The sequence below is a fragment of the Corvus hawaiiensis genome, chromosome 6, assembly GCF_020740725.1.
Source record: "Corvus hawaiiensis isolate bCorHaw1 chromosome 6, bCorHaw1.pri.cur, whole genome shotgun sequence".
NCBI classification, from domain to species: Eukaryota; Metazoa; Chordata; class Aves; order Passeriformes; family Corvidae; genus Corvus; species Corvus hawaiiensis.
This window is the reverse complement of record NC_063218.1, coordinates 14,068,516-14,089,592: the sequence shown is the minus strand read 5'-3', so window position 1 is coordinate 14,089,592 and position 21,077 is coordinate 14,068,516. Positions and strand designations below refer to the sequence as shown.

The window sequence follows — 21,077 nt, the reverse complement described above, 5'->3', positions numbered from 1 at the left end:
GATTGCAGAAAGAGAACACATGCTGGAATTAAAAGACATTTAATTCTACAATTTTTGGAAGAACAGTAATGTGAAGATCATTTACTTTGGAACTTGAATACTACATTTTATTAAATTAAAATGTGATTCATGTGTAGAAGTGGAATATTTATTAAATTCCTCATTTAATTTTCTCTATCAGCATCTTAAAATGGTTTCATGATTCCAGTAATTCAATACTAAAGAGGAAGGTAATGCAATGAAACGCTATCATGCCTGGTAGTGTTTTTCACTTAGTTTAAACAAACTTTTGGTCCTTCCTATGAACAGTAATACCCTAGAACATTCAGAACAGTTCAGATTCTTGAACATCTCTAATAGTACCTAGTATTTCAGGAATACATTTCTATTGTTCTTACTGTAGCCCAGTTTTTCAAGGTAATCTATGTAAGGACTGTCACGATGAACATGCTACAGAATGATAGTTCTTTGTTTGAAGCTATTTAGTACCATTAAAACTGCAGCATGTGAAGACGGTGGCCATGAAAACATAATGCCCTTTTAAAGGTTTGAAACACCCAGTAAATAAACAAAACAAAACAATTGTCCTTTTATTTTCCTGCCCCATCCCCTGAATTCCCTGTCTTGCCGTGTCTTTCGTATTCTGCATCTGTCTCTCACTTCACAGCTTGGCAGAATCAGGTGCAGCTGTGCGGACATTTGTATCTGACAACGAAAGGAGGAGGAATCACTGTCCCTGAAGGTGTTTAAGGAAAGGCTGGAAATGGCACTTAATGCCATGGTCTAGTTCACCTGGTGGTGATCGGTCATAGGTTGAATTCGATGATCTTTTCTAACCTAATTGATTCTGTGGTATCAGCTTGACAAAGGCCTTCCCGAACGTACTACAGCGTAAGACACCAAGGTTTCTTATAACGCTCAAAATTTTTTTCACTGAAAGAGCTGTGAAGCATTGGAACAAGCCGCCCAGGGCAGTGGTAGAGTGACCACTCCCGGAAATGTTCTACAAACACGTGGATGTGGCACTTGGGCACGGTTTTCTGGTGAAAACGGGTCTAAAATCTTTTACAACCCGAACGGTTCCGTAACGCTAAAAACTTCAGCTCTTGGCCCACCGCGGGCCGCGGTGCCTGCTGGGAAGTGTAGTCCTTGTCCGCCCCTCCTGTGGCCCTTTGCTGCGCCTACGGACTACACTTCCCATCAGGTATCGCGACCAGGGAGGGACGGGGGCGGAGGGCCACGCTCGGCGGACCAATGGGCGCGGGTGATGCTGGGAGGTGGTGCCGGGGCGGGCGGGCCGCTTGGGGCCGCGGGCAGTGCGGGAATTTCGGACCGGGAGGAAGGAGCGGCGCCGGGCCCGCTCGCGCAGGAGGTACTTGGAGCCAGCGGCTGCCTCTGGGGTGCAGTTGTTTGGGGTTTTTTTTTTTTTGGAGGCGAGTTTTGAGGCATTGTTTCGTATCCCCTTCGCCGTGCCGATCGTCACCGGCTCTTCTGGCGTATTGCGGGCCGGTTTCCCCGCTTCCCTCGCGGAGGAGGCCGGTGGTACCGCCTGGGCCCGCTCGGGCCTTGTTTCTCCCCAGGCGTAGGGAAGGCTCCTTCTCTTCTCTTCTCTCTCCTGGCCCAGCCCGTGGCGCTGGAGGCCTCTTCCTGGGCCGGCAGGGAGGGAGAGAACGGGGGCAGGTGGGGCAGAGCTCCCTCAGTTTCACCCTTGAGGTATGGGGACTCCTCCCTTTCCCCGCCTTCCCGGGCTGTGGGCTCTAAAGCTGCCTTCGGTGGCAGCGGCCTAAGTTGTTTTCCTTCGTGTTTCTTTTTTTTGTAGCGCTAAGGCGAGGTGGAGGAGGCTGAGTAAAAGCTATACTCTGTGCCACTTAGAGGTTTGTCACCTTCAGGATCATCCCGGTGTGCCATCACCTTGGTTGGGAGGCGTTCCTGAGTTTTGTTTTGAAGTAAACTTTTTTTTAAAATACAGGCCTACAGATCACAAAAGTATGCGATTTTAGGATCAGGAAAGGCTTGTTGTGTAAGAATTGGGCTAAGCTGGTTTCTGTCATTGTGGTTTTTCTTCACGTCCTGTTTCTTGCTATATTTAACTTTCTTGTTTAAGACTTAAGGAGTTGCAGGCAGGGTGAATTGTGTTGTTCTCAATTTGTGCTTAAGCACTTTAAAGGCTTTTATTAATTTAAAGGGAATCCATGGGCCCTTTTTATGGCTAACAAAAATACAGAAGGTGTTGTGAAGCTTCCTGTAACTATTACTGTGTCAAAGGGTTTGAGCCTTCCTCTGTAGGAATAAGCTGTCCACTAAATTCTTGGGGATAACCCCCAAATGAGGCAGGATTCCTGATGAACTTCAGAGCTGCTGCTTTTTATACAGTGTGCCAAATTATCAAAAAGCTTTTAAGTGTCTCACATGTATTTTAGGTATTTGCAGTCGGTATAGAGGTGAGGTGATTGGGAGTGACATGATTTGGTACCTTACAATGCTCACTATTTTTTATTGCGATAACTGAGTGATGTTTAGGATTTTCAGGAGAACCTTAAATGACCTTAAAATAACTTTAAAAGAAGGTAATGGATTTTGAGAAGGCAATTTTAAATTAGTAACACAGTAATTGCTCTTGTAAATGGCTGTTTCCTACTTCTGAACAACCTGCATTCTGAAATACTGTCATATTGGTCTGTTTAGCAAAAAAGGAAAAAAAGGCATTGCCTTGCTCCAGTATGGTGCTGTTGTGATTATGTGTTTCTCAGTAATTGTGGTACATCAATGGCATTTATTAATTTGTCTAAAAAGATATTTTTGTTGTATTTCTTGGGGAAAGAACCTTAGTGCCTCTTCTTCCATAAGTGCCATTAATTATCAGGTGTCTTAATGGTCAGGAACTTCGATTGGAGAAGTCTTCACAGACGTAACACAATGACAGACCAGTCACAGGATGTCTGATTTATGCAAGAAAGTCTTTGTTCACGGTCTACCTTGCTTAGTGTGACAAGTCACTGACACATCAGTTATTTTTTGTGAGATCCCTCCTATGAAACAGTTCTACAGTATTCAGAAGTCTTAAAGTGTCATGTTCTTTTTTCCCCACTCCTTGAGCAAAAATTTAGTTTTCTTTTCTCCTTGTCTTAATTTTGGTTTTTTTTTTCAGGCAGACATAGATCTTGCTTTGATTAATGAACAGTTTTAATGATACATAGATTTCAGGTCATGCTGGAACTACCTGCTCATCTGGGAGCACAGGTCATCAGCATGCCTTCTCTGGGTTGACAATGAAAACAGGTCCTACTAAGACAGACAGCTGTAAAAATTACATTTTCCAGAAAATAAAAGAGGAAGAACAGGAAGAAATCAGTTTCATGTGACACACAGCAGAAATACTTCCTTCAAAATAAATTTGTTTTGTATTCATTTCAGAGTTTTGTTGATAATGAATGGCAACAAGAATTGAGAAGTGGCTATTCATATTTATTCTAAGAGTTCAAGTATTGCTCAAGTAGCAACCATTGCAGACAACATTTGTAAAGATAACACCACTGATATGCAGACAATTTTGCATCAATAGTGCTATCTCAAGTACAGTGTAATCTTTTTCTTCTAGGATGTTTTATTAGGTAGAGGCTTTTGTAGTACTGAGAGGCTTTTGGAGAGAGTTTAGACAAATAGACTTCTGTTATTCATACTTCTTAGTAGGAAAACCTTTGTTTTGAGCACATTGTAGCAACATAAAATGCTGCTGTTTACAATCGTGCACCTTGAAAATTGTTCTTGTCAGGCACCTTAGCTAAGTAGGGTCAGGTCTGACACTTGAATGATAGTACAGTACTTGACATCCATGGCACTGTTTCCAAGGACTTTAGCATGATTGCAGGAACTAATGAATTAAACTTCACGATACCTGTGGGTAGAAAATATTTCCTTTTGTTGATGGGAAGAAGTATTGAGAGGAAAGTTTAAGATTTTTTTTTCTTTTTGAAGGGGTAGTGGTGGTGAATTTTTAAAGTGATTTTAGGGAGAAGTAGATGGCTTTATTCCAGTTGTGCAATGTACAGAAGACATCTCTATGTTATGTTTGTTGGTGCCTAAGTTTCCTGACAAACCCCTCATGTTTACTGTGGGTTGAAAAGCACATAGAAGATAGAATTTGCACTAAATTTTAATTGTCTTTTTTCATTTTTTATCATGTTTTTTTTTTTCCTAGTTCTGTATTTTCATGTAGAAAATTTCTGCTGTGTCCAGGTGTCTTTGGTTTCAATTAACGGAAGATATTTGAATGGATTTATCCAAATAAATGTGAAAGCATGTGCAGCCATTGCTTAAATATTTCCTTGGATAACAGCTTTTTTGCAAGAGAGTGAGTGCTTAGTATTGTGCATGCTGCCCATTGCAAGCGATCAGTGTTTGGCACCTATGGCCTGCTGATAGTTTGACCAACTTGTAAGTAGGCACAGTGCCATGTTAACAGATGGGTATGAATACAGACAGCCAAGAAACCATGTATGTGTATCTAGTGTATTTGTTAAGGGCAGGGTTCCCAGCTGGGGACGTTCAAACTTATGTCCATTTTGAATTTTTGCTTTTATGGATAAAGGAAGTTGTCATTAACAATTTTTAAAAAAAATAAATACCTTCAGGCGTACAATTATTGACCATGTTAAACAAAATAAGTGGGGGTGTGGAAGAAGAGGGAAGCACCAGCTCTTCCTTTGATACTCTTGAGGAGCTATTTTAAGTAAATTTAATTCCCTTTTAAGCGAGGCTGCTATCGAGTCTCACTGTGAATGTCAAAGATGTGGAGTGTATCGATAGGTTTGTTTCACAGGCCTGCTAGCTTTATTGTAAGAGAGGCTACACATTTTTCTTTTACGGGCAACAATCTGTCCAGCAGTCAAGCACCTAAGCATGTCTGTCCAAGTCTTGCCCGAATTATTTGTAATGACTCAGAGATCAAGGGGGTGCAGTCCTTCAAGCCCTCTGCATGATTCTTACATTGACAATAAGTTGTTTCTTAGCTTGAGGACAGCATGCTCATTTTGGATATGTTTTGGTATCCTTTAGATGACAGTGTGTGTGATCTTGTCCCACATCTGAGTCACTGGGCAGTGCTGCTGATTTTTGCACTTTCTTTTTCACTTTATCTGAGTCAGCCTTGGGGCTCCAGACTTCTGGTTTATTTCATTATCACTTCTAATAATTTCAGTCTCCCCTTTGTTTTAATCCATTTCCTGATTTGGATGTCCTGTGAAGCTGCTTAAAGGTCTGCAGTGATCTTTTTGGCCTGCTCTTGTAAGTGATGTCAACGCGTAGCCTTTTATACCACTCTGTTCTTTCTGTCACTTTGACACCATTGCTTTCTCACTGGTATGGTCTTATCTGAGCTGGCTGGAATTGTCTTTGGTACCTGAAAGTCTCATTTTTCTCCTGAGAAAATCTGGAGGAAGGATCTTCCTTCAAGACAGTAAACTATGTATCACTTGAAGATTAAAAAAAAAGAAAGACAAAGGGATGTAGAGAGGAGTTTCTTGGAGATTGTGGATAATGATGTGAGTAAAGCTAGTCTTAAAATTTATGTGTAAAATGTGTGTTGATTGTAGGGAAGAATGTTACTGTATAGAAGGGGAAATATGGAAAAGTAATGCAGAATTAAAACATCCTATTTTGTAATAATGAGGAAGCTTGTGCAATGTAGGTGTTGATAAATACCAGTATTTTCCTATGATGTATTTCATAAAAGTGCTTTGTTGAAGTTACTCATTTAGATATGAGTACGATATTCAGAAGGTATTCAGATGTGGTTCTATGACATGAAGATACTTCTCAGATCAACAAAGACACTGAAAAAGTAGAACTTTGGCCTGTAATGATGCACCTTCTTTTCTGCATTTATTCCTGTATTGAGTGACTGTGGTGTCTGGAGACTGCTTGCTGCCAGAGTCCATTACTCTCTGACTAGGTTACTTTAGATGTTCAATGTATAAATGATGTAATATTTAGTATTAAACTTACTTATTTGAAGATATTTGATGCTATGGGAGATTTCTGATTTAGGAGAATGATACAAAATATACTGAAAACAAGATAATTGTGACACTTGGCAAAATACAGCAATTGCAATGCACAGTTCAGTCACAGAGCTCTTGTGATTCTCATTACTGGTCTCTGTAATATGTTCACTGTCACGATGCTGGTGTCCCCAACCACCGGGAAGGAATATTTGGATTGCAACCAGCCCAAGCCCATTGTTCTTTCGAAGTTATTTTCCTAGTTATTTAGTTTTTGCATGCTTGTATTGGACTCAGCCTCCTATTCACTGCTCCCAAGATGGCCTGGCTAATCTCGGGAGACATTTACACCTCCATTTGATCCACTTAGCAATTCTGAGCTCCACTCAACTGTCATTTAGCTGCTTTCCTAAAACAAAGGCCACCCACTGGCCCCCTTTGTGTTGCGCTCCTGTGAGTTCCTTTGCATTATTGCCAGAGATCCGTGGGCACATCACCATTCTCCATCTCCACGGAGTGTTTTATCCACTGTTGGGCTTTATTCTGTCACATTCCACCTCGAGGGGTTTGGTCAGTCACAGCTGCAGACTTGAGTATTAGTGGACAGAAGAACATTTTCAGGCAACTTGACAGTTATTCTTGTCTTTAGTAAGTAGAGAAGTGGTTATGGGCTTCTCTCTTCAGTTGCTATTTGGGTGACAGTCATTTTTTGAGGAAGAAAATTTGCTGAATGTACCCAGTTTTGTAGGAGGGGGAGTGCTTTTGGAACAGTTGTCACAGTTACGTAGTTTTCTATTTGGGAAACTAAAATCCTAGAGGAACATTAGAAATGAAGGAGGAAAACTGATGCCGAATAACTGAGTTTGCCTTAGGGTTATTGTATTGAGTAGCTAGACTACTATGAAAAAGTTATTTTGCTATCCAAAAACTTCCCAAATTGTGTATTAATATTGCTTCCTACTTCCAGCAAAATAATAAAATCCCACCAATCAGAATGGTATCTTTCAGAAAATAAATGTGACTTGTTTGTATGACATTTATCTGCATAAGGTAGAGGGAAAGCTCAGTGTTTTGTAAAACAATTTATGAAGGCCTTTCATGTAAAGAGACCTAGTGCACTCTTTGCTGTGTCATGGCTGCATTTGCAGTACTTTCTTTTAGTGCAGCAAAGTCTGGCTCTACTAAAACCTCAAAACACTTGCTCAAAACGAGGCCTTCTGCCAAGAAGGACTTGAAGGTGACGGTGGATGAGAAGCTGTACGTGAGCCATCAAGCAGCTCAGAAAACCAGGTGTATCCTGTGCTGCATCCAAAGGAGCAGGGCAAGGGAGGGGGTTCTGCCCCTCTGCCCTGCTCTGGTGAGACTCCATCTGCAGTGCTGCATGCAGCTGTGGGGTCCTCAGCACAGGAAGGACATGGACCTGTTGGAGCAAGTCCAGAGGAGGGACACAAAGATGATTAGAGGAATTGAACACTTCTGTTATGAAAGGCTGAGAGAGTTGGGATTATTCAGCCTGAAGAAGAGAAGTCTCCAGGAAGACCTTTTTGCAGCCTTTCAGTACTTGCAGGGGGGCTGTAAGAAAGATGGGGACAAACCTTTTAGCGGGGCTTTTTGCAATGGGACAAGGAGTAATTGTTCTCAGCTCAAAAAAAGAAAGTTTAGAATAGATAGAAATTTTTACAATGAGGCTGGTGAAACAGTAGAACAGGTTGCCCAGGGAGGTGGTAGGTGCCCCATACCTGGAAACATTCAAGTTTAGATTGGACGTGGCTCTGGGCAGCTTGATCTGGTTTGAAGATGCCCCTGCTCATTGCAGAAGGACTAGATGACATTGAAAAGGTTCTTTGCAATACACAATATGATATGATTCTATGATTCAGTTTGGCAGAAGAGGTGTATTCTAGTGGGCTGTTATTTCTGCAAATATTGCTTATCTGAAACCGGGGGTTGTGAGAAGGCAGCAGTAGTACTTTCACACTTGGGATCTCAAAATAGGTATTTATGTGCTAGTTTTTGTGATGACCTATTCAATGCTGCCCTGTAAACAATAACCAGACTTCCATTATTTTTTTCTTGCAGTTATATAGGAGAAAAAATAATTAATTGTTTGAATGACTTTTTATTTTTTACAGGTAAGGGGAATTCCTCATATTACTACTGAAGACTTGCAGTTTTTCAATATGCATGTTTAACTTCAGGAGAACTGATGAGCTTTATTTCATAAGTTTACTTTTTTCTAAGTTTAGACCTATGATTGGTTGTGATTGATTGAATATGATAGATTCTGAGATTTTTTTAGCATGTATTATACAAGGTCTTGTAATAGGTTTCTCTTGTGAAGATTTTTGCTGTCAAATTTTTTGTGATGCCTGGAAAAATTAGTTGTTTCTCACTTAGAATTCATGCCAATGAAACTGCTTACTGCATTTATTTTCAAGTATCTTTGTAGTAATAAATTATAACTTAAACAACCCATTCTTTTTTGTGCTTCTAACAGATTTTTATGTAAAATAAGTGGGATCAACATGTAACCTATTTTTTTTTATTTTTTCTTCCCTTCACTTTCTCTAGGGAAAATGCCAAATAATAAGAAAACTGCTGGAAAAAGAGCCCCTGCAAAGAGGAAACTTGCTGAAGTGTTTGGTCTGGGGGAGGTTCTTGCAGATACATCAAGAAAAGAATGGAAATTAGGTGCCCCTATAGGGCAGGGAGGCTTTGGACGCCTATACCTTGGTAAGTGTAGCTATCTTTGATAATGCTTTACAGTGGAGAGTGAGATGTTTATCCCTATTCAAAACAATGAAAAGTTAACCCTAAGTTAGAAATATGAAGTGTCTTCACGTGATCTTTTTTACTAGAGCGTTAGCTTGGGTCATGGTGTTGGAAAAAAATCTTGAAAATAGATAAATGGTCATTTTAAATACTAGTTTTATGAGTTTCCAGTGGTAGTTCATTCTTTTTAAAAATCAAAATCTTTGTTACTTTTTAGCCATGGAAAGGATAGTTTAGTATTTATTTAAATTTGAATTTTGTTCTGGCTGAAAGACTGGATTTTTGCATGAGTGTCTTTATAATGATGAATTCTGAACTGAAACTGTCAGTGCATATTATCTGGAGGCTACTGGTCAGCCAGTATTTGGACTGGTTTAGACTTTGGTATTGCATTTACTTTTCCATTGCCTTGTGAACTTTTGGCATGCCATATCCTTTTTTTAATGTGACCAATGCTAAAAACAAATCAAAGAACTTACAGTTTAAAGCCTCAGTTCAGGTCTTGTTTTGCAATACTATTACAAGGAAAACTTTTTAAAGTCAATAGTGTTCCATACTTAGTACCTCTTTTACTTGGACACATGAACAGATAAGAGAGGTCTTGAGACTTCTCTGCTTGATTGCCCCTAGTCATTTTTCAAACAGTTTTGAAGGGATGAAAGTTAATGTGATCATTATAATATGGTCTTCCTCATCTTGGGGAAAAGGTTGCACTGGATTCATACTGAGTTGGAAAACAGGAAAAAAATCTGTCCTGCTTTTAAAATGAACAGACTGCAGCATAAGTGGGTTAAGGAGAAAAACAGGACCAGTGGGTGGCTTTTTGCCAGAGAAGCTTTCAACTACTTACTCAGCCTCGCTCAATGAGCTATTAAATTTACTGGAGTTCCAACTCTCGAATTCCTGCTTTGTTCAAGCCAAAGCTTGCTCTCTGCTTCCCCATCATTTGCAGAACGCTGTGACCCTGACTGTTCCTGTACTTCATACTTGCCTAACTTGATGTTCTTCATATCTGTGTCTTTTGTCACAAATACCAACAACTTAGTAGCAACAGAAAGTCACCTTTGGATACGTGACATGGCAACATGAAATTTATTTTTCTTTATGTCCGCCAATCTGTATGTTTATAATAGTCCTAGAAAGCAAAAGGAATACTATTGAGTAGGAAAAAGTTATTGGATAATAAAAATGAACTCATTCATTTAGTAAACTGCCTGTACTCCTCAAACAGAAGGGAGAATGCAAGAATGCAATATCCATATACAGTAGCCTTCACCTATAGAGTGATTTTCTTACCAAAGGCTAAGGTACTGGTCTATGTTCTTGTCAGTACTTAGTTACTTTGTTGTACGTTTGTCCATCCTGCATAGCAAGTGTATGCTTTGTGACAGTTTCCTTTCCTATTACTAATGAAAGCTTCCTTTTTAACAGCTGATGTTAATTCTTCAAAGGCGGTTGGCAGTGATGCCCCTTATGTTGCAAAAGTGGTAAGAGAGCATTTGAATTTTTACTTCACAACTTGAAAATATTTGTTCTAGAATAGAATGTATAATTTAAAACAACTTCTGAAAATAATGCATTGCAAAGTACTATTTAAAATAAAAGTGTGGGGATACAGAGACATGCTGCTGAGAATTGGGACTCCTGTGTATGAGGAACATCATTATGGAATATCAGTGGAATTGAAAAAGATCCGTGAGATGGATCAGATTCTCTGTCATTTGCTTCCTATAAACAGCACAGTTATCACCAAGTGAATGAAATCTGTCTAGCTTTTGGAGAATTTCTGTGATTCAGCAGCGAGTCTCTGTGAACTGTTGCTCACCACTGGATGTTGGTAAACTGACAGATGGCTCATGAGTAGAAACAGCAAAACTTTGATTCCTGAGGTCTCCACAAAGTCCTTTAAATGTTTTTTCATAACCCACATACATGTTCTAATTGCTATTGAATTAAAATATCACTGACACGATTTTTTAACCTAATGATTAGAGAGAAGAAAAAGCACTGTTGATAGCTCATTTTTAGCCCATTGTAGCAAATCAGCAAATTCTTTCTATTACTTGAAATATTCTTACAGTTTTAGTCTAAAAAAAGAGTTATTTACTTGGATTTGGCTATTTTTCTTCCTAAGGTATAAAGTATTTTTTCTTAAATTTTGCCAGAGTATTTTGTATAGGTCTGGTAAGATCTTGCAAAGTCTTAGTGAACAAACAGGGAGTATGGGAATAGCCATAGGAGATCCAGACCCTTCATTATCTTGGTGGCACTTCTGCTCCTGCAATAAAAGTAAATACCAGAAAACTGTACAAGAGCTTCACAGTGTGAAAGATTAGTATTTCAGCGCAGTTCAGAACTGCACTGTTTTAACATTTTATTTGTAAAACTACATAATGATACTGAAATGTCTTGCTGCAGTAGCTAGCCACTTTGTATCTATGTTAGTGCTTTTAACATTTGTTCCTGAAACTATAAGGTTAGGTTAAATTAGAGTAAAATACATTTTGGTTAGTATGTGCCTTTAATCTTGGTATTTACATCTGCTGACTAAGGGGAAATTTTAGAATACTGGTTTTGATACTGTTCCACCCCAAGGTGCAGTTTGTGATGACCCTCCCTCCGAAGTGTTGTCTCTCGCTGAAAAAAGCAGTGCTTGCTGCGCAAATATCAGACTGCCACACTTTCAACATCAGCCTGCTGCTGCTGCCTTAGGTGTTCGTGGGCAGCAATTGCAGACAGACCAGGAGCCCCAGCCTGCAGCTGTGTGGTGGCAACCTGTGTTAGTATGTTCAGCCTGTACTGTTGAGGATGGGGTGTCCATCGTACTGGAGCTGTGGCCTGTTTTAGAGGCAGACATTGAGACCAGCAGCAGTGGTTTGCCTGTGAGAGGCAGTGGCTTCTAATTACTGGCTCCTGCTGAGTTTGGACTGATCAGGAAGCAGAGCACCATTTAACTTTCATGGAAGAATCTGGTTTGACTTGCTGTGAAAATCATCAGATATTCATTACTTTATGCTGTGTGTAATTCCCGTCCCCTTCTTTTCCTGAGTTTGAAACCTGTCCATTTGCTTCTCTCCACTTTTGAATATAAGAGTTGCCCCAACTTTTGGGTTGCTCCTATGCTAGATTCACTTTGTTGCAGCATTTTGTAAATACCTCCGTTGCTAATATCCCAGATGACTACTCACTTTTAATTTGCCTTTCGTAATTTTGTCTTTATGGCAGTAAAGAATAGCCCCAGTCTTTGTGCTAGCCTCACAAATGACCCATAACATATTATGCCTCTACAGTCTAGTAGAACACAACTACAGATAAGAGCCCATTTTCTGGTGCCTGGGTGGTTGCTAGTTTTTCTATCAGCTGAAGCAAAGTGGTTAACAGCTTTGAACAATTATTAGTATTTAACAAAATATGTGCTTCTATAAGTAATGTTCTTCAAATAAAGGTATTAAAGCAGGATGGAAATTGGCTTAGTCTTTGACATGTCCTCATAGTATTGATGTCTGAGCAGTATGAAATGGATCATAGCTTTTATTAAAAAAAAAAGCGCTTTTTAACATGTGGACCTTTCAGATGTCATTGTTCAGGAGTGGATGCAGGGCTTAATTACATTTCATGACATTTCTGACTGAAAAAGATCAGAATTCTTAAAACACTACTTGAAATTTGTTGGGTTTTGACATGTACTCTATAATCAATCTTTCATTATGTTATCTTCTTGAATAAGAGTTTAATTTCAGTTTTATAAGTCATGTGTTTAGAATGACCCTGGGCATAAAGCTGTAGAAATTTGTTTGCACTCCTTCTGGATTATTATGGCAAATATTGGACATTGTGTAAGCTTTTTTAGCGTCACATATGCATTTATTTATCTGTAGGTAGAATTAATGGTACTGTGGGAAAACACGTTCATAGTTAACTTTAAGATCTGGTTTATGGCTAAATCATTTATCCATTCTCCAAGTATGAAAAGACAGCAGATTTTTCTTTCTGACCAGAGAAAGATACATCTCTTTTTCAGCACTGAGACATAAATTTTTGTGGAATAATTTATTTATAGATAAATACTGTATGAATTTTTAACACCTAATTTTTTTCTGTATTTTAGTAGGAAAACAACGTTGTTCAAACCTGTGTAAATGGAATGAAAATTGTATATAAGAATTCATATTCTAATAAGTTAGGGTATTAATAGATTATGTTACGTAGGATCAAGTGAATAGGTCAAGTAATGTGTGTTCGAGATAGCTGCCATAGAAGAATTCAGCTATTTAACCCTTCTTTTCTGCATATATAATCTCAGTATTTCTAATTTGTTGTACATTGTGGATAAATAAACGAACTGTGAAAGTTAATGTGCAGGTACCAAAGTTTGTCTGTGTTGATCAATTGATCTGACTGTCTTTGGTTTTGTTACTTCTTCCTGGTTCCTTCTCACAAGGAGATGCCAGAAAGCTGTCTTGGCTCCGTTGTTTATCAGGGCAGTGCTGCTGAGAAAGTGAGGTGGAGATAGGCTGTAGCTTTGTAATCAAGTGTCCAGGCCCAGGAGTGGTGCCCAGCTGGTGGTATCTGCTCCAGCGTGTCCCTGTCCAGCTGTGCCTCCGAGCCCTCACATCAGTGCACCAAAGCCCGCGGTCAGGGGCGCATTTGAGCTCTGCCTTGCTCCGGTGAGATGAGAGCAGCAGCGAGCCTCTCTTAGCTCAGTACTACAGCCTGGCCTTTAGCAATTTGCTGGATCACTACATCTGCATTTAAAAGCCAAGATTAAACACATTTAAGATTGATGTGTATCTAATGTCATGTGATTGTATTATTCCTGAGTTTTTTTGCCAGTAATTGCATCCATTTTGTTATTTTTTAAGTGTAGGATATTCTAAAACAGGTATTTTCAAGAGAGAGAATGAATTTGGATATATATGAGTAACTTGACAAAAATATATTGCTTAAGCTCATCTCAAAATCAATCACTCAAAAATTACAAGAATTGAGAACATGTTTTACTTTCTTTTTTCCTTACCAAGTTCTGGAAGTGTACAGTCAAGATACTTGCCCATCTGTTGTTCTTGCAGTATTTCAAAGCTTTGGTGTTTTCATAGGAATTTCTCTCTTGAGCTTTACTTGTAAGACATGCTTCCTGTAGATTTGTCCCTTGAAAATGGAACTGAAATGTATTAAATACAAGGTAGACTCTGAAATCAAAATAGGTGTAGTTCTTGTAATTTAGAAAAATTTTGAAATCCTCTGTTACTTTTATCTTGGTCAACTACTGTATAAGGGAACAAAATGCTTTATGTTCAACAAGAATTTAACTTTTGTTAAGATTTTTTCATTGAATCATTTCAGGTGTTATTTTAAGATCACTAAAGGCTACTACAACTGATGCAATCCAGCTGTAATCTGGAAAATCTGAGATAACATTGTTTAATGTTCTCTGCTAAACTTCTGCCAATAATTGTTAATATTTCTATACTTTTCAGTTAATTTCTTATTCTTTAGTCTTTTGTTATGGGGCAGTATTCTCTGATATCCTTAATGTCAAGCCATTTATAATAAAAAATAGCTTTTAGAGCTAAATTTCTTTTATAAAAACAAGATATTCTATTGAGTTTATCAGCATCAGGTAGAGCATTTCAGGGAGAATGTGTTTTTATAGGGTGGATGTTACATTTTATGAGCTTTTAATAATTATTAGTCATTAACAGAGCAGTTTTTAATGAATTTTAAATTGTCTTAAAGGAACCCAGCCAGAATGGACCTCTTTTTACTGAGTTAAAGTTCTACATGCGAGCTGCTAAGCCAGATGAAAGTAAGCAGTCTATTAAAATGTTTTTAATGAACTACAAGTATTTAGGAAAATAGAGCCTGTAGAAATAAGGCTGAACTTTGAGAATCTCTTTAGGTTATTTTCAAAATTATTTTTAAATTATTGAAATCTAATTCATATATATAGTAAATTAGAGGGTTTTGGTAAGAAGTTTTTTGTAGTTCTGTTGGTGGTATTGTCTAAATTTAAACTTGAGTTGCATCTCTGTCCCTACAATGGATATGTGACTAACTTTACTGTATACTTTGCATACATATTTCCATGAAAGAAACAGCTCAGAGTACGCAGAAACAGTAAGCAATGTGACTGCTCCCTTTTTATGTATGTCTCTACTCATGCAAATTCATGAACTTAACTTTATTTGTGTTTTCAGTTCAGAAGTGGACTAAGTCCCATAAACTGAAATATTTAGGTGTACCAAGATACTGGGGTTCTGGCTTGCATGAAAGAAATGGAAACAGGTGAATATATCTTCTATTGACATATGTTGGAATTTATTTCATCCACAACCATTCTTTCTTTTAGCCTAAGTTACTTAATAAGGTGTATTTTCTGTTTATTTTAATGTTGTTCACTTCTGCTACAAATTTTCATGTTCATGGTGGGGTGTGTTTAGGGACTATATAAATAGATACATTTTATCTGTATTCTTTTTGTTACTTCTATTTGTGTTTGTTACAGTCTTTATAATTTTTGTGAACGTTGCTGTAATACAATGATGCTATTTATGTATATGTGGTTTAGAAGCTTTCTATATTTTAATTAAAGTCAATTTCTAATGTACACGTCCTGGAATAATATGACTACCTTCAAACTTTTTCTTGTTGCGTGCATTTAAAGAGTATTTTCACTCACAAATATTAAGGACTTAGTACTCACTCAAACCTGTTCTGTTTTCCCTAGGGATAGGGCTTTTTTTTTTTTTTGCTTAATCTGTGAGCTAGAATAATTGCTACTCCCATGTTAAATTTGTTTTAAGTCTAGGGATAGTTTTTAGTATTGTTCCATGCCAGGAAAGGTTTTTGTTACTTGGTCTTTAATGTTAATGCCTGTTTATGTAATAGTCCTTGTTTCCTAGTGGCCGTTCTCTAAACAGCTGTGCTGCAAAGGAGTTTTAGTAATTCTCTGCTTACTGAAGAGCTTACAGTAGGTCAGACTTCTTTGTGTGGTCGGCGTGTATGCCTTAGTATGTCGGAAATATCAGTGTTTCAGTAGGTCCTCAACTGTGAAACTAACCTAATGTAAAAACAACATTCATTTTGAGAGGCAAAAGTAAATCTATCATTTATTTTATCCTGCAAATAAAAGTGACTTTGCATTCAGTGTTTAGTGCATAAATTTCTTTAATATAGCCACTATGAACATTTATAGCTCTAGAACCAGTTTGTCCATAGCAGTGAATAGCAGAACACCTTCAGCAAGTGAGAGGTTTTTGTTGTTAACAGTAGGTCAAAAAAAGTTTGCAGTAGATTTCAGTGAAGGAACATTGTAAGTGGACATGTTAAGTCATTTATAAAAACTAAGAAATGTATTTTTGTAAGTAGATGATGCTTAGTTTTACCTATAGTGAGTTACAATAGGGATGTTTTCCTCTGTGAGTACTTGTTATTGTGTTGCATAACTAGAATAAAGAGCAGTTCTTTTGATGGATGAGCATTTGAGTAGCTGATATAAAAAAGGTAAGAATTGATGTACAGCGTTAAAAAAAGTCACGTATTTCCTACAGTTTCTTTTGAGAGACATATTCAATCACTAGTTAGTACAGTTAACACAGATAAAATAGTTTGCTAAGTACAATTCAGTAACTTTGCTGTTTTTTTTGGTGGGGTTTTTTTGTTGTTTTGTTTTGTTTGTTTATTTTTTTTTGTCCTCGCATTTAGCTATCGATTTATGATAATGGACCGATTTGGCAGAGATCTTCAGAAGATATATGAAGAGAATGCAAAGCAGTTTCCCCATAAAACTGTACTACAATTAGGCCTGAGAATAGTAAGTTTAAAAAATACATTTTGTTTTCTCAATCTGTCTTCCCTCTGTAAGTCTCTCAGTTCAGTCCCACTTTTGTGCCGAGTCCGGGTCCTCTGGTGGGCGGACCTCGGTACTGCATTTACATGACTTTTGTTTTGTTAGCTTGATATTCTGGAATATGTCCATGAGCATGAATATGTGCATGGAGACATCAAGGCTGCAAACCTCCTTCTGAGTTACAAGAACCCTAATCAGGTATTTATAATGCATTTTACTCCTCATGTTTTAAACCTTCTATTTGACAACAATGAAAGTGCTTTGAACCTGTGAAATCTAGCAGAAGCTCATTTTTAAGAATGTATATGGTAACATTATTTCTGCTTGACATTTATATCTAGTTAATATTCTGTGATTTTTTTAATGCATTTTGCTGGACAGTTATCAATTGACTATTTGGCCTAAATAGTATTCTAGAGAAACTCTTGAGATTAAAAAAAAATTGACTCACAAATAAGTATTTGCAGGTGGAAGCCTAAAATTATATAGCACACTGGTAAATTATGTTTGCCTGTCTGCATTGTTACCTCATTGCTTTGTTCAAGAAATCCATCACATAAGTGTTCTGTTACTTGGAAAAATTGGTCTTTAAAGTGTTGATTGTTCCACTTGATTTACGGAAGTCTTTCATTTTTCTGCATTTTTAACTCTCTTTACCATTCAAACAATGCATATTAGAGTTACAGAATTATGTATGTGTTCTTGCCCAAATGTTTTAGCTTTTGAAAGATGTAAAATAATTTCAGTTCTCTCAAGGTAACCCTTGTTAGTGAGTAGTAGTAGTATGTAGTATTGTTCAAATGGGTCAACTGGCTTTAAAGAGGGTAGCAGAGTGATTGTATTTATAACTCTACGGACATTACTTCTTTTTTTGCTTGTTAGTTGTTTTGGTTTGGTTTTTTTGGTATTTTTTTAAATTTGATTTTATTGGTGATAATTGTTGTACTGTACTTGCCTTCTGTAGCAGCAAGAAATGACTTCCAGATCAGACTGCTTTATGGAAAACAATAAAACCTATCTGACATTGTTTTCAAATCATATGCATTAAGATTAATAAAGTACGGAGAATCATTCAAAGTTGAACAACTCACCATTCTTAATACTTTCAAGGAAGTTATGAGAATAGTTGGGAGTTGCATTTATCATTTGTGTAGTTTTTGTATTTATAGTTGTTTAACCTTAGAATAATTTGTGGAAATTACTAGGTGTACTTGGTGGATTACGGACTCGCCTACCGATACTGTCCTGAAGGAGCTCACAAAGTATATAAAGAAGATCCTAAAAGGTGCCATGATGGAACTATTGAATATACCAGTATTGATGCACACAAGGGTGTGGGTAAGTATGTAAAACTCAGCAACAGGCATTTGTGTATCCCTTTGTATAAATGAGACTTTACAAAACTCAGTGCAGCAAATAAACAAACCAGGTTTCTGGTTGTAAAAAAAAATGTTTTTCCTTTTTTTTTTTTTAGTTCCTTATGTGCTATGATGGCATTTTTCTTCTTTTTCATTTACTAACTTTTACTAATTGTATTTTTAATGTAACTTTCTTAACTAGAGCTCCTTAATTTATAAAGACTGTTAAGAGGTTCAGCATATTGCTTCATATTAACCAAGCAGAAATGGAATCGTGCTTGTGAGATCTTGATGGAAGAATAGGTCCTGGTTTTAGGAGAAAAATAGTTGTTGTTATCAATGTGAAAATATTCTTTATTTTAACTCAATAAACTTCATTTAATTAATTAATTATGCCTATAGTCACTGACCATCAAAACGCAAGGAGTGAGAAAAGGTTGAATATGGAAAGGAGAGGTCTATATCTGATTAATCACTGAAGATTCATAGTGAATATCAACTTCATTTTCTTAATTCTTAAATTTTGCTTTATTAGCATAAGAGTGTGTTCTGCAAAAAATAATAGTTGTTGAAAATTATTATTTGCTTGAGGATACTCAAAGCTGAACATAACCAAAGATGACTTGATTTGCCAATTTATACTTCTAGTGTAGTCCGTGGTCAGTGTACGTGTGGTGTTGTTTTGGTGAGGCTTTTTTTGTGGTTGCTTGTTTCTGGGTGGGGTTTTTTTGTGAAGGCTTAGGGATCTGATCTCATACTGTCCTCCGTTCAGTTTCCAGGCCACATAAAATAGTTCAGCATTGTGGAATTATTTTTGGGGGAGGTGGGGTCTCAGCACTTCTACCTTTTTATAGAAGAAGGGAAGTAAAAACTATTTTGAACAGAAAGTCAATCATTTCACTAACTTGTTCTATTTTTTCCACAACCTGAGTACTTAAAAAGCTTCCCAAATTGGGATAACTGCAGCATGTCATGTCTTTGAATAGGAGATTGATAAAGGACTTGAAAATGAAGTTGTCCTTCCAGATGTAGGAACAATATTTTTTCCTTCCTAGCTTTCATGCTAAAATAAAGATATAAGTAACAGATATGGTAGTGTTACGTTGTTAGCACTGTCTTAACATATTTATAAATTTTTACTGTTGTTAAACTGTGTGTGCTTTATTAGCTGGTGTTACGGTTGGTTTATTCATATGTGTATTTATATTTAGCACCATCAAGACGTGGCGATCTGGAGATCTTGGGTTACTGTATGATTCATTGGCTTAGTGGCCGTCTACCATGGGAAGATAATTTGAAAGATCCAAATTTTGTCAGAGACTCAAAAATCAGGTGAGAAACTACGTGTTTTCTCTCTTTTGAAAATGAAAATATCTTTCCGTAGAAATGCTTTGTACTTTCAGTATGTTCCCTCTCGGTGAGTAGCTATTGTTTTCTGTATCCCTCATTTTCCCTTTGTGTCTCATGTATCCTTGACTTGTAATTAAACTTCACTTGTACTGTTCTGCTGTCTTCTTTTGTGTATGTGAAATGTTTATTTTTGCACTGCGGTATTGTCACTTTAGAATTGCCATAGTGAAGCCAAAAGCACTCTTAGCAGGATGCAGGTGACCATCAGCTGTGCTTTACGGGAAGAAAAGTGTGGAGAACGAGTCCCTTTAACACCATGCTCTGATGCATGTGGCAGAAATGAAGGCTAAAGGAGAATCTTAGATATCTTTGAGCATCATTCCAGCTAGAGGACTACCATCATGGGATTTTAAAATTATTTTTCATTTTGTCCCTCAGCCTCAATGTTAACATGCCTTCCCCTCAGCCCAGATCAACCATGTCTTGTCAGATATTTAATATGAAGAGAGCTGTCCCAGCATAGCAGTTACTATCTCATTAACAAGTATTTGTTATTTGGCTTCCTTAGCATTGGTATGTGAGAGTTTAAAATGGACCAGTTCTTTATCTTCAGTCTTCTACTTGCTTTTACAACAATCAGCAACTGTTTCAGGTAGCCCACCTGGCATTCATCAGGTTCTCAAGTGTGCTGCACACCTACAAATGGCCATACTAAGTCATACCAGAGGTTTATGTAGTATGTTTCTTGTATCTGACAGTGGCCCAAACTGGATACTTAAATAGTTTATCAGAGCAGGACAAGATTGAAAATTCAAAAGAAACAGTCTTTTTGACTAATTTTGTTTTTCAGATGTAGAGATAATATTTCCATTTTGATGGACAAATGCTTTCCTGGGAAAGATAAACCAGGTAAGAGGAACTATTTTAAAATACTTGTTCACTGAACTTTGTACCTACTTTAATTCGTCCTTTCAATCAGGAACAACAAAGTGGCATGAATTAGATTGTTGCTTAAGAGAAGTTTAGACTCTTCCTTTTGGCTGCAGTTTTATGCACTGCAGACACTGTGTTGCTTCTGGTTAAGGACAGTACTAATTTCAAACATGAGATGTGTAAATTGATTTTTCACAAGTGAATTTTAGATATGGAAATTTAGTAAGTAATGCAAACTTGAAGTATAGATTGTTCCTATTTTGCAGAGGTGATTTGCTGAGTACATTATTTTTTTTAACTGACTCTATTACAAATACACTTTCTTGGGATCTTAATATTTAGTTATTTCCAGCTATTTCTGGTGATTAGAAGAATTTTCTCTGTCAACCGTGACTTGTCTGTTTTTTCAGTGGTCTGATGTTTCATGTGTTATTTAGTATATGTTTCAGTCTTGAACTGATGAAGTTCTGAGATAACATTGAATTTCCTTTTCCACATTTTTAAATATAGACATAAGAAATACCATGTAAATAAGCATTCATTGGTGAAGATTAGCCTATTACCTTTTTTTACGACTGACTGTTTTCTTCATTGCAATAAACATGTAAAAAACAGTGATGCTGTCATCACTGGGTAATGAACCTTGGTATAATTTTTTTCTAAAATGTGTTGTAGTAAAAACATAGTTATTATAAGTTTATAAATAACCATTTCAAAAATAGCATGAGTAGTGCATGCATAATTTCTGTCTCTTTTCTAGTAAAAGTGAATGATTAAAATGTTTTCAAATAGAAATTAATTGGAGGTGCCATTTCT

At 37.2% G+C, this 21,077-nt stretch overlaps 1 protein-coding gene across 2 annotated transcripts in view; it reads left to right on the top strand.

Annotated features, from left to right (window-relative positions):
* Window positions 1-1,276: 1,276 nt before the first annotated feature.
* Window positions 1,277-21,077, top strand: part of VRK1 (VRK serine/threonine kinase 1) — a 35,747-nt gene continuing 15,946 nt past the window's right edge. For both annotated transcript variants that reach the window (XM_048307787.1, XM_048307786.1), the window contains exons 1-10: window positions 1,277-1,372; window positions 8,571-8,732; window positions 10,203-10,258; window positions 14,508-14,577; window positions 14,969-15,056; window positions 16,476-16,584; window positions 16,726-16,818; window positions 17,826-17,958; window positions 19,190-19,310; window positions 20,179-20,237. In XM_048307787.1, coding sequence (XP_048163744.1) covers window positions 8,576-8,732; window positions 10,203-10,258; window positions 14,508-14,577; window positions 14,969-15,056; window positions 16,476-16,584; window positions 16,726-16,818; window positions 17,826-17,958; window positions 19,190-19,310; window positions 20,179-20,237 — 886 coding nt within the window. In that variant the 5' untranslated portion in view covers window positions 1,277-1,372; window positions 8,571-8,575. The remainder of the gene's footprint in view (window positions 1,373-8,570; window positions 8,733-10,202; window positions 10,259-14,507; window positions 14,578-14,968; window positions 15,057-16,475; window positions 16,585-16,725; window positions 16,819-17,825; window positions 17,959-19,189; window positions 19,311-20,178; window positions 20,238-21,077) is intronic.